Source organism: Chelon labrosus, assembly GCF_963514085.1.
Source record: "Chelon labrosus genome assembly, chromosome: 20".
Lineage (NCBI taxonomy): Eukaryota > Metazoa > Chordata > Actinopteri > Mugiliformes > Mugilidae > Chelon > Chelon labrosus.
In genome coordinates this window covers 1,333,298-1,348,570 of record NC_140353.1, presented here as the reverse complement: position 1 = coordinate 1,348,570, position 15,273 = coordinate 1,333,298, and the positions used below count along the sequence as shown (strand labels likewise).

Sequence of the window (15,273 nt, the reverse complement as noted above, 5' to 3'; positions counted from 1 at the left end):
TTCTCAGTAGTATGAGTTGGTCTTTAAAGTAGAGGGGGGGCACTTAATAGAGTCAGCTACTAATAATTTACACTATTATAAATTAAGTTTTGTTGATTTACAGAAAGATTTAAGAACGTTTTACTTCTGTTTTTTTTTTTGTTGCTGCAAAAAGTTTTTGTTTTTGTCAAAGTAGATTCTCTGGTGTTGGAGGCGAGGTAGCAGACGGTTAGATGGCGCTTGTTTCTTCTTTTTCCAGTCCACCTTTCTCCTGATCCATGTTTGACATCAGGATGTTAACAGTTTGATTGCTCCACATTTTCTGTATCTCTTATTCTCTCTTTAAAATACCGGTATGTCTTCCTCTCTATGCAGCCGCCTCATTCCCTTCATTGTACATTGTGCAGAAAGGATGAAGTGACACTGTTCTCAGTGTTTAAATGAGTCAGGTTTAAACAAATATGTCTTTGTACAGAGAACTTGTTTTCCGCTTTTATCGTGTGAAACATTTAGATTGAACAACCGTGACAAAACAGTTAAGAAGATCAAAGTTTTGCCCGAAGAAACCTGAGCAGAATGTGTTGTCTGCTGCTGTAGGGAGAAAACCCACAGCCTTGATCAGATTCATCTTTATTTGACAAGTATTAGGTGTGTGTATCGTCATCCTACATCTCACTAGGGCTGGCTGTCACTACTTATTTCCTGAATTCACAAGGTCCTGATTCAAAACACCAAACCTGAAATACCAAAAAGTACACGAAAGTAAAAGAAAGTGAAGTTTTGCATATCTTTCCAGTCATCTAAATTTTCACTTTCAGCTTTCCATTTGAATTTGACTCTATTTTCCAGCTTACGTAGCATGAAGTGCTAGGATGCTGCAGGAGGACTAGCTTGTTGCAGGTCATGTTTGGGCAGGCCTGAAGATTAGAGGAGGAGGAGCTCAGCTGTGCTCACCTGCTTCCCTGCAGCGTGGAAATGTAGACTGTTAGCTGGTTAGACAAGAACTACTCTCAGACTAATTTCAAAATCAGTTTTCTGTTTTTGTCTGTTCTGCTGCGGCTGAGATCTGCAGCGTGCAGAGTCAGTGAGTTAAATCATGTGTTTAGGCAGGAAAAAGACGTTTGGTTGACACTGATGTTTACCAGATCTGGTTACCTGCTGAATCAGCATGAGTTATCCCACCAAGGGTGAGTTCTTCTATTTGTCTGTGGCGACTTTCACTGCTTTAGTAATAGAAGTAGGAGTGTAGTGTAAAGGCGATGTCTGCAGCATGACAGTAGCTCTACAGAGACACACAAACATTATGTTAATCACGGTTTGAAGCGTTGATAGATTTGATTAAAGGTTTTTTGTGAATTAAAAGTCAAATAAAAGCTTCTCAGTCTTTTGAATGAAAGTTTATGTTTTAGGGCCAGGGTCCTACATGCATCTGCTTCTTTAGTCACCTGTATTATTTTAGGAGCCATGACCGTAGGTAGATTAGTGGGTGCATGTTTAATAGTGTTTTTAACGGCCAGTGTAGCACACGTTTATAAAGCAACTAAATCAGACCCAAAGCTTGGCTCCTATCCAGAAGCTGCACCTTGACTCAATGTGAGACACTGAGAGCAGCATAGCCCTGAGGACTGCTGTGACATTTAGGAGACAATCACATAAAAGTCTGCTTTACAGGAGGCGTGGAATCACAGTGTGACTAAAGGCAAAGTGAATACCAGCAATGTTTGTCATTTTGGGCATAATTATTGGGGAGCTGTTGCTCTACAATTGTCATTTTTTCTATCTTGCGTTTTGCATTTGTTGCAGATTTTCCTTTGAAATACACTAACAGGGTAACTGAATAGATGGAGTAAGACCACTTTAAGGCTAGCTCAGAAAATCAGCTATGCTAACAGGAGGGGAACAGTTAGCTAACAGTCTGGTTAGCCTGTTAGCTAAGTGCAAAATATGATGAGCTGATGTAACAGCAGTTAGATGTGGTTTCCAGTTGAGTTGAGAAGCACACCGTTGTTTTACCAGGAGCCCACAGCAGAAGGTGCTCTACTGCACATCCCCTGAAAACCAATCATTAGTCATCATTCATTCATTTTCATCTGATTAACAATAGATTGCAATGGAGTTGAAGTCAGGGGGTGGCCTGCTGTGAAACTTCCATATGAGCATGGAGGAGGAAGAACTGCTGGCGTGGTGGGAAACTGTTCAGTGAAAGTTCTGTCTTTAAAGCCAAACCAGAGAAGAAGAAGTTCAACATGATTAGCAGCAGGAATAAGGAGTATACATGAGGTTCATAGCTCCTAACGCCATAAAATGTGTTTGTACGTAGTGTTTTTGTAGACGTATAAAAGCAGCAGTCAGACTTAAATGGCTTCATTACGCTGGAAGTTTGAAGAACAGTGACGTCCTTGTAACTAAAGGATGTTCTGACTGAGATGTTCATGGAGTCAGGAAGTTGTTGTTATGAGGACAGTGAAGGACGTGGACAGGATTCATATGTGAGACTCCACTTACTGTCACTTACCTGAATGAGGTCATGGAGCTTTACGGTGGTGAGTCTTTAGTGACAAAACATCTGATTAACTAGACTTGACTTTAGTTTGCTTACTTTTTGTACATTGGCGTTTCCTTTAATCAACAAATTCATTTTAATGACTGAAACATATCTATACTGACTATTGTTTGTCAGTTATGTCCTTCTTGATTATCATGCAATTACATATTGAACATTTACTCAATAAACTGTATTTTAGTTTAAAATAATAGAACCAACTTTGCACATTTTGATGTAGACTGTTTTCTTTTGCATGTTTCTTTGCACATCAGAAACATGTCGCATGCTTTTTTCTTTTCTATTTGTTTTAAAATCCTTTATGTGCAGATGTTTGATAAAAACTTATTTCTTGCTGAACAAAACAAAGTGATATTCTTGGCTTCGTTTAGTGAGCGGTGTTTTCAGCGCTACGTTGAATCCTTTTTCTGCGGCTTTCGTTTGTGAAGTGGCGTGTTCTGCTTGTTCAGGCAGCACACAGATTAAATACTTGTGTGTGAATATGCCCAAAGGTTTTCCAAATTGATTGGCCAAACTCTGGGTGTTACCTGGAGTAATAGTCTGTTTTTAAGGCAACGATATTAGTCGTGTACACACTATTACACAATAAATACACAGAGCTCTTTAACTGCCTACAGTTTAAATCATGTGCACACTCATGTGGTGAAAGCTTTGAGACAGTTTTAGTTCTAATTGTATAGTTTAAAGCCCCACTTGAAGATTCTGTATATCTTCTGTTTATTTAATCCTTTTGTATTGTGTGTTGTGATAAATTGTAGTAGAGGAAGCTAGAGTAGTGGAGTAGTGCGGCAGTAGTTGCAGTAATAGTAGTCATCGTGTGTGTCTTTGTGTCAGCATAAATGTACGGTGTGACGCTGTGTTGGAAGAGTTTAAACCATTGACCACCGGGGATGGATGCTTGCATATAGTATGGTGGAGTAAATATAAAACACTAAAGCAGCTAAGAGAATGAAAGTCGGCCGTGTTCAGCAAGCACTGAATAAATCTGCCTGAAGAAGACGCTGCACATTCAGGCTGCTTTGAGTTCATGGTCCTTTAGCAAAGAGACATTACAACACCTGCTGTTAATAACAGTAATTTAAGTATAGTCTGAATGTGTGAGGCTATAATTTGAAGTGTGTTTGTTCTTCCTCAACAGTGGAACAAGAACAGATTCAGAAGAGGACCTTCACCAACTGGGTCAATGCTCAGCTGGCAAAGGTGAGAGTCAGAGGCCTGAAACAAAGAGACGACATTTCTGAACAATTTCATTTGTTATTGATTGACGTGGATACATTAGTGTGTTGAATATACATACGCTGCTTTCTAAAAGCAGCTCAACAGTGAGTCTGTTGATAATTATGCCATGTGTTCAGCTTATAAATAAAAAGACAGATCAAATAAAAATGGAAAACCCTTAATAAGAGCTAATTTTAGATGAGTGCTTAGTTTAAAACACTACACCAGAGCTCTGCACCCTAAAAAACATGAGGGGTTTCCTCAGTCAACAGCTTGACTCAACACGGCCTGGATTTACTAAAAATATTCGATTCAATTCAACTTTATTTATATAGCGTCAATAACAATACAAATTGTCTCAAGACGATTTACACCATCCGGCCTGAAACCCCCAGAGCAGCAGCCTGAAGGCGACGGTGGCAGGAACAACTCCCTTTTAACAGGAAAAAACCTTGAGCTCTAACTGTTCCCCAACCTGAGACAGCAGCACACTGTCAGCTCTGTTTCCACCTCATGTTGGAGGTCAGCTGTGAATGTGACAGTGGGGCACATAAAAATAGCATTGAGGAGCATGGTTCATGGCACACAGACAGACAGCAACAGACGGCCACAACCATGCCCACTTAATCCAGCCACCGATCCCTCTGGTTCCCCTGATAGGTACTTGGCCAGTGAACTGAAATTGTTAATCTTTTAGTGGCTGTTCACATTACAGCTCTGTCTCAGGTCACATGTCAGTGGTTTGCTTTGAAGAAACATCGGTGTCCACTTTGGAAAGTCCTGAAAAACCAGGGTTAGTTTTGGTGGTTTGAAATACATGGAGTGCAGTTGCTTCCTTCACAATTTTCTACATTTCTGCATAAGATTGAGTCAAAACGTCAGCGGATTTTCACAGAAGTCCTGAAACTAAACGAAGAGAACCCAGCCAAATAAATGAAACACAAGTATTATACTTGTCTGTTTATCTGTACAAGAAAATTGATAATTTGTTCATATCTGTGAGTTGTTAAACTAAGTGAAGCCTTGTTTCCAGTATCTGCTGTGACCTCCTTGTAACTAAATGTTTCTGGTAACTGCTGATCACTAATACTGGCCCAGATAAAGTTTTAGTCCGACAGTCTAAAAAAATGTGAATGTAGCTATTTAATAAATGTGTTTTTATATTACACAAATCAGAATAGGTCATTGTACTGTAAAATGTAAACATGTTAGAAGAGTTAGAAGTCTATGTTTTCCTTAAGGCCCATATAGGTCACACTGTGAAAGGCTTTGTCAGGTGTGTATCATGTGGTGTCAGTAATAATCTCATTGTTGCCTCATAAATCACTAATATTCTCTGTTAAGGTTATATCATAAACACATGTCCTGTCAGATGGAAACAGTAAAACCCCTTCTGCGCGTCATCGTCTCAGAAACTAACAATCAGCCCTGTTTTTATCTCCATCACCGCGTGTAGACGCTTTAACCAATTGGTTTTGATTGGACGTCACGAGGGCTGAGTGAAGACGTCGCTCGTTCTAAATAAACCGCAGCAATCACGCTTCTCAGATTTCTGGCCCAAAAAGATTTTACGGCATTTAGATTGTGTTATGGGGAAAGTTTTTTTTATTACATTAATACAAATGATGTAGTCTTTCATCAGTTTTGTTACACGCACTGTGCCAGATCATTAGGTACGCTAGCAAATGCATTCTTTTATAACAGTCCTGCACTAAATTTAATATTTATGAAGATCAGGTATTGAGAAACCTGTTGATTCAACTGTGTTCTCATTCTTTCGTACTATTGAACTTTGTTGTGTTGGACTTTAGACAGCTGAACGATGGACGCTATGAAAGCTCCTCAAAAGTGAAACCAAAGCGAGCAGAGCTCCCCCTGGTGGCTGGCTGCAGTATAGCTCATAAGTAGAGATGCACCGATTTATCGGCTGGTGACCGGAATCGGCCGATTTTCACGCGATCGGCCATGACCGGAGACCAGCCGGTCAGTTTGACATATGCCGATTTTTTGCCGGTCAAATGCACTCGGGCGCCGCATAATTTACATCGCGCAACATCAGCATCATACGCAGGCAAACTGACGGTCTTGCCTGGGCCCGGGACGAGATAATCTTAGATGCCCCCCCCTCCATCACTGTGACTCTCTCTCTCACCTGTAGCCTGACTCTGTCCCTCCGCTCCGAGACAGCGGGCCCCTCCCGCATCACTCTCTCTGTCACCTGACTGCAGCTGGATCTCTCTCCTCTCTGTCTCATCCTCTCTGGCGGAGCTACCAAACTCAACTGTTTCTGTCAAAGATAACGTGTTGTGTCGGGCTTTTATACAAGCTAATGGACGTTAGCATTAGAGCTAGCCTGTTAGCTTACGTTACAAGGCTGGTAAACGTTGGCTGCGCTGTTTCTAACATACGTTCACTTTACTAGTCCCAGCTTCACCGTCACCACCTTTTTTAAAATATTTGTTAAGAAAATCTTTAAGGCCTATATTTTCTTTCCTTTTCTGAGCACCGGACTTATGCTGACCGGACATTTTGAGCGTACTGAACTTCAAATCAAACGGCAACATCAAATTTTGTTCAGTGGCCAAACCATTTTTGTGTTGGGGGTGGGGGGGTTCTTGACCACTATTTCAAGGACAATTAGGAAGAAAACAAATAAAAAGCTTTTATGTAACTCAAATATTACATATTTTTTTTCCACAAATAGGCCTATTTTATTTTATTTTTTTTCCCCCACACCAGGAGTAATTTATTTAGTTCTATTTTTATAGTGATAGCGATTATCTGTTCAAAAAATGTTCTATTAAAGAAAAGATAATATTAATATTCTATTAAAGAAGAGAAAATAAATCTTTGTATGTGTTGTAAAGTGGTTAGAAAAAATGAAATCGGAATCGGCAGGTCAAACTCAATGAAAAATCGGAAATCGGAATCGGCCGGGAAAATTGTAATCGGTGCATCTCTAGTCATAAGCTCCACCCCCTCCTCTATCTATGACTGGATGGGACTTGGGCCGAACTAAAACACGTCAAATAATTTTTTTCAAAGATGGTTTCTGTCATTTTTGGTAGTTAATATAATGTTGATGAATGTTCAAGTGTCAATTTTTTTGGATACGTTTCATTTTAGTTGACGTTATAGAAACAGGATGTGACATAATGGTGACCTCCAGTCCAGTCCAACATTTCCCTGTAGCTGGTGGAGGTAGATCAGGGCGTAGTGTTAATTCAACGAGAACGCGAGTGAGTCTGGAGGACGTGTGGGCGGGGCCTAAGTTGTTCTTGTCTACATCTGTTCCACGTGTCTGGTTTCAGTGTAACAGTGACACCATAAATGAAACCTTTGTTATAAATAAAACAAATAAAATATGTTTGTGTTATGACAGAGGAGGCCGCCGTGTGCGGTCATGGATCTGTTCAACGATTTCCGTGATGGTTCCAGACTACTGGACCTGCTGGAGGTGATGAGCGGCCAGCGCATCGTGAGTCCCAGCTCTGATTTACAGTGTCAGGATTCATCTGACTGACTGATTGACTGACTGGTCACCGGTTGGTTGGTTGTGTTTTCCAGAGCCGTGAGAGAGGCAGAGGAATGTTTCAGCACAGGAGCAACATAGAGAAAGCCCTCTCCTTCCTTAAGAAGAAATCGGTAAATGAAGCATCAAATACAAGTCGATGAACTCTGCTTTATTTACAGATCGTATTTGCTGACCTTTGATTAAAGTTGTTTTTTTTTTTTCCCCAGAAAATAAAGAGATTGTGACAATAGAGACTTTGTCAAAGTTTGAAATGTTTTCCTGTTTTCTCCTCAGATCAAGCTAGTCAACATAAACATTCCTGACATCCTCGATGGTAAACCGTCCATCATCCTGGGCCTCATATGGATCATCATCCTTCAGTATCACGTGAGATTTCTCTTTGTTTCCTGTTGCCCAGTTCTTCACCTTTAAGTGTTTCTCCTTTGGTCTTTGTGGTCTAAAGTACTTTATTGTCAAAAGTACTCACTCCCTTGGAGGTGAAAGAATCGTGGTCAATATCGTGTGGCTAGTCTGAGAAACAAAAATCTTTACTGTCAAAGTGAAAACAGATTTCTACAAATATATAAAGTAAAGTAGGTATTTTAATAAGTATTCACCTCCTTTAGGACATTTGGCCTCAGTCACAGCACTGAGTCTGTGTGGACACGTCTCAATCACACCTGGAACATCTGCAAAACTCTTTTCAAGTCCAGCCACAAATCCCTGCCTATCCATCTAGCTTTCTATCTATCTTAAAACTTTTACTCCTTTGTTTGTCTCTCAGATCGAGGAGCTGGCCAGTTGCCTCTCGTTCGACTCCCGTCAGTCCTCCATGGAGTCTCTGGCCAGCCTGGACACCCGCTCCACCCTGTCCAGCCGCTCGGCCAGCAGCAGCCCCGTTCCTCCCAGAGCGTCGCCGCTGCACAACCGCTTCAGAGTTTCTGCCAAGAAGGCCCTGCTGCTCTGGGTCCGGGAGCAGTGCCACAAGTGAGCTCTCAATCAGTTGGATGACATCCATAAGCAAAGAGATGCTGATTTTTTTATTATGTTGATTTAATTTAAGTTTTTTATTTTATTTCTCCTTTGACTCAGTGTGTGTAGCAGCCCCACAAACTAAAAATGAAGAAGTGATAATATTAACAGTAGTTGTACAGGCATTAGATCTTTGTGCGTTTATTATGACAGTAATAATATAACTGTGTTCTGTTTCCCTCAGAGCCGGCTGTTCAGTAAATGTAAAAGACTTCAAGGCCACCTGGAGGAGTGGGGTGGTCTTCCTGGCGATCCTGTACGCTCTGCGGCCCGACCTGGTGGATCTCTCCAAAGCCAGAACCAGAAGCAACAAACAGAACCTGGAGGAAGCTTTCCGCATCGCAGAGAAGGAGCTGAGGATCCCCAGACTGCTGGATCCTGATGGTCAGTAATCTGTCTCCCTTCAAACTGTAAAGTGAATTTTCTACATTTCATTTTCTGTGCGTTTATAAATTCAATTAAATAAATAATTCAAATCTGTTAGTTGTTAAAGTCAGAGCCTCCTTGTCTCCAGTATCTGCTGTGACCTCCTTGTCACTAAATGTTTCTGGTAACTGCTGATCAGTGGTCTACAGCAGCTTGGAGGAATTTTAGCCCATTCCTCAGAACAGAACCACTTCAGTTCTGAGATGTTGGTGGGTTTCCTCACATCAACTGCTTGCTTCAGGTCCTTCCACAACATTTCTATTGGATTAAGGTCAGGACTTTGACTTGGCCGTTCCTAAACATTCATCTTGTTCTTCTTTAACCGTTCTTTTGTAGAACCACTTGTGTTCTTGGTTCTCGTTGTCTTGCTGCATGACCCAGTTTCTCTTCACATTCAGCTCATGGACAGATGTCCTGACATTTTCTTTTAGAGTTCACTGGTAGAATTCAGAATTCATTGGTCTATCAATGATGACAAGCCGTCCTGGTCCAGATGCAGCAGAACAGGCCCAAACCAGGACATTAGCACCCCCATGTTTGATGGAGGGATGAGGTTCTGATGCTGGAATGATGCAGTGTTGTTTCATCTCATTTAAACCAAACTATTCTACTTTGGTCTCATCTGTCCACTAAACATTGTCCCAATAGTCTTCTGTCTTGTTATCATATGCACGTCTGGTGTGAACAGCCCGGCTCCACTTCCTGTTTCAGTCTGGTGTTTTACTAAATATCATATTTGACTTGTTAACGGTATCAAACATCCTGTTAAATATCATGTTACTCCAAGACTGTGTGAAGTTCAGAGAAAAGATGGAAACTGAAGATGATAACAAGTCGCCCTGGAACCAGCGAAACAGACCCAAACATGTGGTCTTCACTCTCAGCCGAGACCGACCCACCACAGGTTAATGATCAGACCTGGGTGGGTGTCGTGTGGTGGCCTCTTCTCCTTTCCTTTGGCCCGTTCTGTGCTCCTTAAGTGTCTTCTACTACACCTGGCCTCTGATGCCCACCTCCTACAGCAGCCTTGTGGTGGAACTGGCTCCAAAACTCCTGCAGCCCGCCTACGTTGGACTTTCATCTTCCGCTGCCAAATTTGCACATGGTAGTGTCTTCCTTTCATACGCTGACTCCAGCATCCCGAGTGAATTGATGAAGATACAACAAAAAACACATTTATATTTTGTCTTCACATGAAGAGCAGGTATATTAATGATGGCTGCATTCCTTTCTGAGGAGTTCCTGTATTTATGTGTGCTGGTTCACTTAATGGAGCTGAGCCATCATTAAAACATCTGTGCTTCCTCTTCTGCAACACGTCAAAGAGGTTCAGCTCTGGAGAAAGAACTATTTGTCAAACTTTCAAAAATATTTTGACAACCGTCTGATATTTGGGAACAGCGATTCACCTGGATCGACCTTGTTTTAACCGTTTTATTTAACTTTTTATTGTGATTCATCACCCTGACGTCCACAGTCGGTTTTCTACCCCTCCATGGAAGTTCCAGTGAATTTCTGATTTATTCCTTCATGCGTTTTGCTCTGCTCCAAATACTCTTTTACCCCATTTCCCTCCCCGACAGGCTCATTTAGCGGCGGTGCCGTTTGAGTCTTTGTGACTGTGTGATGGGTGTAGCTGTGCTTAGACAGAGACGTACCCAGCGAGCCTGAGGGCAAGTGGCTGACGATCTGATCTGAGTCTGCTGACTCGCTCACTGCTTGTTTGTTTCAGCCGTGTATAAAAAAAACCTCATTGGTCTCATTTGCGCCGCCTGTTAGTTCGTTAGCAGGCTTTTTAAAGACAACAAGAGCTGCACCTCCATTCTTCAGATTCCACTTTTAAACTCCCCCTGCTTCAGAAGCGCTCCTATGTCTTAGTGTAAGGCTGTAAAGACAGTGGTGTTGCTGTGTGAGGCTCATCATGGAGGACTGTGATGTTGATGCAGATGTGGACGTTCGAGACCCTGATGAGAAGTCCATCATGACCTACGTGGCTCAGTTCCTGCAGTACTCCAGGGACCTGCCAGTGACCGACGAAGACATGCAGGTCAGTAGAGTCCAATATGTCCCGTCAGCTCCTGGTGTAGAAAACAAGTTCACACAGAGTTTATTATTCTCTCTCTCTATATATATATAAAAGTATAAAGCAGATTCCTAAACTGCTTCTAATGCTGTTCACACTTAACAATTAAAGTGCAGCTGAGCCCAACTTAAAGCCCTGTGCAGAAACTATATATAACAACAAAACATCATTACATTTAGGTTTTATACAGTTGGGGTTAAATACATGTGTTGAAGTATTTTCATGAAGTATTTTCTTCATTTCATGTAATATCTGAATCATCCTGTTTACATAAGGACACATGTTCAAGCAGGGATCCTTCGTTCTAGATAAATTCAGCAGAGGGCAGCGTGTTTTCCTGTAGAACAGTTGTTGTATTGTTCTTAACTTCCATGTGTTCAGCTGTGGTGCTTATCTACCAGCTCACGTCCTGCAGTTTATTTCATCATGTGCAGTTTTTCTGTTCAGCAGTTCAGCAGGAATGTTCACTGATCCCAACATGCTGTAACTGTCGTAATTTATTTCATCTCTCAGATAAATCATTGAGAGTGAAATGAATTACAGCTTCAGATGTTAAAACAAGGTCTGAACGGGGCCTTTGACTCCGATGCTAAATTATCCAGCCATTATCTTTGCCAGCGAACACAGTCTTCCAGGAGAACATTTCATTTTCTGCATCAGATGTTGTTCTTTACCTCCTCTCCTCTCCTCTCCTCTCCTCTCCTAGACACAATACCTGACTCCTCCTAAAAGTCCTTCTCCCATCAACCTGCCTGTTCACTACACTCCTGCTATTTCTGCTTCACCTCTTCGCCAGGTAGACCGAACCTTCATCACCTTCCTCTGGTTTATTTCTCACCTTCCACCTCGCCGTCCTTCCTTCCTGTTAACCAGCAGTAGATTCTGTGACACCTCAGACTAAATAATCTTTTACATCTGCACAATAATTACATATTGTTTCAGTACTAACGTTTTGCTGCAGTAGAAGGCCACATTAGTGAACACTTGACATTTACAAAGATCTATTTAACAATACTTTATGAAGAAATTCCTACTCTGAAGAACTAATCCACATGATATCTTAACATGTGTGAAACGACACGTGTGCCAGCCCTCATAGCAGCTGCTCTGCTTTGAAACATTTTTTTTCCTGCATTCATTCTGCGTGTCTCAGCCTCATTACTGTCGCTATAAATCAGCCGCACCGAACCTTGACACCTGGGAGTAACTTTCGATCTTATCGCTGTCGTTTTATATCTCTTGAAGAAGCGCCAGGACGACTCAGATTCTTACATGTATTAAGGTTTAAAGCAGGACCAATCATGCAGCATCAAACTAGTTTGCTCTGTTCTCTGGAAGGGAAACCAAAACCACAACAAGGGCGTGTTTCTTTCTCTGCCTCCCCATGAGATGAATTCAACACTCCTGGGGCGAGTCTGTGGCGCAGCAGAGCCTGCTCCTATCGCCAGTCTCAGAACTCATGACGGATCGGACGGCGACAACGGCCTTCGTTTTATGTTTCTGACAAGATACCAGCTTGTTTATGTGTAGTGTTTAGGAAGAGGCCACAGGAATTAGAGTTCTGCATGAAGAAGAAATAGAAATTTTATTTAAAAAGAGTGATTTTTGCTTTAAGCAGCATTAATGCTACCACACAACGGCTTCTCACTCACCATATGCATGTAAAAATGTCGGAAACTATGGGCTCAAACTTCCCCGTTTGCAGCAGAATATAAGTAGAATAAATGCAGCTGTTGACTCAACAGTGTTTGTTTTTGTGAGCACAGATATCCCCTTTGTAGCCTGAGCCAGAACGTGTTGTATATTTGGGCTTGGTGCTCTGCTGTGCACAGACTTGCTTAAAGAAATATTGGCAGCTGTTTTGTGAATAATAACTCATGACTGGTGGTTTTTTGGACAGCGTATAAACAATAAATTAAAACTGTAGAAGTTGTAGAAACACAGTTTAGCACTAATTACATCTCTTCCTCTTAGTCTGTGTTGAGAAGATATCTTCAACTTTTTATTTTGTAATTAAATCAAAAATCATCCTCATGAGTGAATAACTTTTTTCTCCTGTATCCAGGCGACACCTGATCGCAAAGCACAGGAAGTGACATGCTGGCTGGTTCAGGCCTATGACGAGCTGCTGGAGGGATGGGACTCCACCGAGGGAGAAAGCTACTCAGAGAGATACCACGTACGTTTCTAGTTAATATTCATCAAGCTGTGCTGGAAGCGTGGTATTACTGCATTTTTATAGCCTAGATTGTATAATGGGGCTGTGGATTGTCTTCTGATTAGAGAAATTATTTATGTGACGTATGATTCTCAATGAATGCCTCAAGTTATTTTGCTGTCAATATCGTTTACAACAGACGAGATGATAGATAGATAGATAGATAGATAGATAGATAGATAGATCTTGCTCTGAGTCTCTAAAGAGGACGCTGTCCTTCCCTCAGGTGTTGCAGACCTTCCTGGTGTCCTTCAGCGAGCAGCGGCGGCCCATCATGCCCTTATTGACGGCTATGAGACGAACACCAAAGCTGAGCGAGGAGCAGCGGGCCCTCAGAGAGGCGTGGGACGCCATCACTGAAAAGGTTCACACTCACATCACTTGCTTCAGTGAAACCTGTTTATACAAATCATTTATGAATCCTAAATAGTCTGGTAGTTATGTAGCTTCTTTCTGCTTATTGGAACTCAAAGCACTTTACACACATACGCATACTGCTACCGATTATTTTAATGTTTGCCGACTTTCTTTCTTTCTATTTAGTTGCGTGAATACAAGGTTGAGTTGGACGTGAGTCTTCCAGCCCCCATGGACTCAGTGGCCCGCTGGCTGTTGAGAACAGAGAGGGCTCTGACCGAGGAAGAGGGCGACCCTCAGGACCACGGCCGCGCTGCAGACGAAGCCAGAGAGAAACAAGAGCAGCTCAAAGTAAACGTTCCCCCACATCTGTCTTAACTTCTTGATACACGTGTTCCACGTTTAGGTTAAAAAAAAAAAAAAACCTCTCCTGATTGTAAGAAGTCAAGTACAGATATTTGGGTGCATACAAATGTAGGTACTCTGTTTTTGTAGGCTTGTCTGGAGGAGATGGCGCAGCACCTGAAGACCTTCCAGTCCTTCCAGAACCAGGATGAGTATGGAAACACGATGGTTCCTGCTGACAAGATGAATGAGCTGAAGACGAGGTGAGGCCACAAACAGACTCCGTTCTTATCAGAATATGAGGCTGGAATCAATCTGGATTTCATCATGTGACGTGTTTCAACATACAGAGTAAAAATTAATTTCCGATGTTTAAATCTGCTGCCCAGTTCAGCTGGTATGAATTCTGTATCGTATGCCACTCAGCGTAATATTTGAGCATTTCTTTCAAACGTTGGGAATTTGAATTTGTTAAAGATTACTCAATAATTATTTAAGCACAGGAACATCCTCACAACTTCCATCGGCATTAGCATCGGGTTATCTCTTTAATTGATTAGTTTTACTTTGGAATAACTTATCTTCAGTTATTGAGTTTAACCTCCTGTTTTTTTTTTTAACATTCTCCAGATTCACGGGTGTGAGGGTGACCTCTAAGTACCACTGGATCAAGCTGGAGTACCGAGAGCACCGCCACACTGTTCTGGACCTGGTGGGGCAGATCAGGACGAAGCTTCGTATCTGGAAGAGACCGTACATCTCACCAGAGGCTGTCAGGGTGCTGCTGCAGGAATGGCATGTGAGTTAATCCTAACGATCAAGAGCGGTTGCAGATGTCATCATGTTTCTGATCCAGCGGTAGGTAGAGATCTATTAGAGCACGGGTGTCAAACTCATTTTAGTTTGGGGGCCACATACAGTGTAGTTTGGGCACATTGCTATCTGCTGTTTACTCCTGGGTCTCAGTGTTGTGTTCCGTCCACTTCTCTGACTAAAACAGTGGACAAATTAGGGATAGCAGTTATTTTCATTGAAGTCTTCTATGTCATTGTTCCACTGCTGTGGGCCAGATTAGACTCTCTGGTGGGTTGTATGTTTGAAACCTGTGCATTAGAGACAGCAGCTGTTACAGTAATTTAGTGACCACATGATGGCGCTGGTTATTTACACACAGACAAACTGAGAACATTAGCTTGAGCAAAGTATGCATGCACTTGTGATAATATTCACTCAGTATGTGTTAAGATGGCCTTTCCTTTGGGGCCACACTGAGGACAAACGTGCAACCCGACTAGATTTATTACCTCACTAGTGGTAAATGTCTAACACTGAGCATGTGCAGTGATGTTGATGCAGAATTAAAAATCTATTTTCTTAAACACAGGAACTGGTAAACACACAGGAGCTACCGTCAATGTTGGAGGCAGCTCTTCGTAAGCTGAAGCAGATTTCTGAGAAATATTCAAGCAAGTCTGCCCTCGGTGAGAGTTCAGTGACAGCATGATAGATGTCAAATGAGAGGTAGGGTTTCACTGATG

At 41.9% G+C, this 15,273-nt stretch overlaps 1 protein-coding gene across 7 annotated transcripts in view; it reads left to right on the top strand.

Annotated features, from left to right (window-relative positions):
• Positions 1-694: 694 nt before the first annotated feature.
• syne2b (spectrin repeat containing, nuclear envelope 2b) overlaps positions 695-15,273 on the top strand; it is a 106,409-nt gene continuing 91,830 nt past the window's right edge. For 5 of the 7 annotated variants that reach the window (XM_084569483.1, XM_084569479.1, XM_084569480.1 and 2 more), the window contains exons 1-15: positions 697-1,166; positions 3,681-3,742; positions 7,143-7,238; positions 7,328-7,405; positions 7,569-7,661; positions 8,059-8,261; positions 8,491-8,690; positions 10,679-10,779; positions 11,522-11,611; positions 12,881-12,994; positions 13,260-13,397; positions 13,577-13,741; positions 13,886-13,998; positions 14,366-14,534; positions 15,120-15,216. In XM_084569483.1, the coding sequence (XP_084425609.1) occupies positions 1,148-1,166; positions 3,681-3,742; positions 7,143-7,238; positions 7,328-7,405; positions 7,569-7,661; positions 8,059-8,261; positions 8,491-8,690; positions 10,679-10,779; positions 11,522-11,611; positions 12,881-12,994; positions 13,260-13,397; positions 13,577-13,741; positions 13,886-13,998; positions 14,366-14,534; positions 15,120-15,216 (1,738 nt within the window). In that variant the 5' untranslated portion in view covers positions 697-1,147. Of the gene's footprint in view, positions 1,167-3,680; positions 3,743-7,142; positions 7,239-7,327; positions 7,406-7,568; positions 7,662-8,058; positions 8,262-8,490; positions 8,691-10,678; positions 10,780-11,521; positions 11,612-12,880; positions 12,995-13,259; positions 13,398-13,576; positions 13,742-13,885; positions 13,999-14,365; positions 14,535-15,119; positions 15,217-15,273 lie in introns of all 7 variants that reach the window. The other 2 variants (XM_084569484.1, XM_084569482.1) reach the window with 2 other exon arrangements.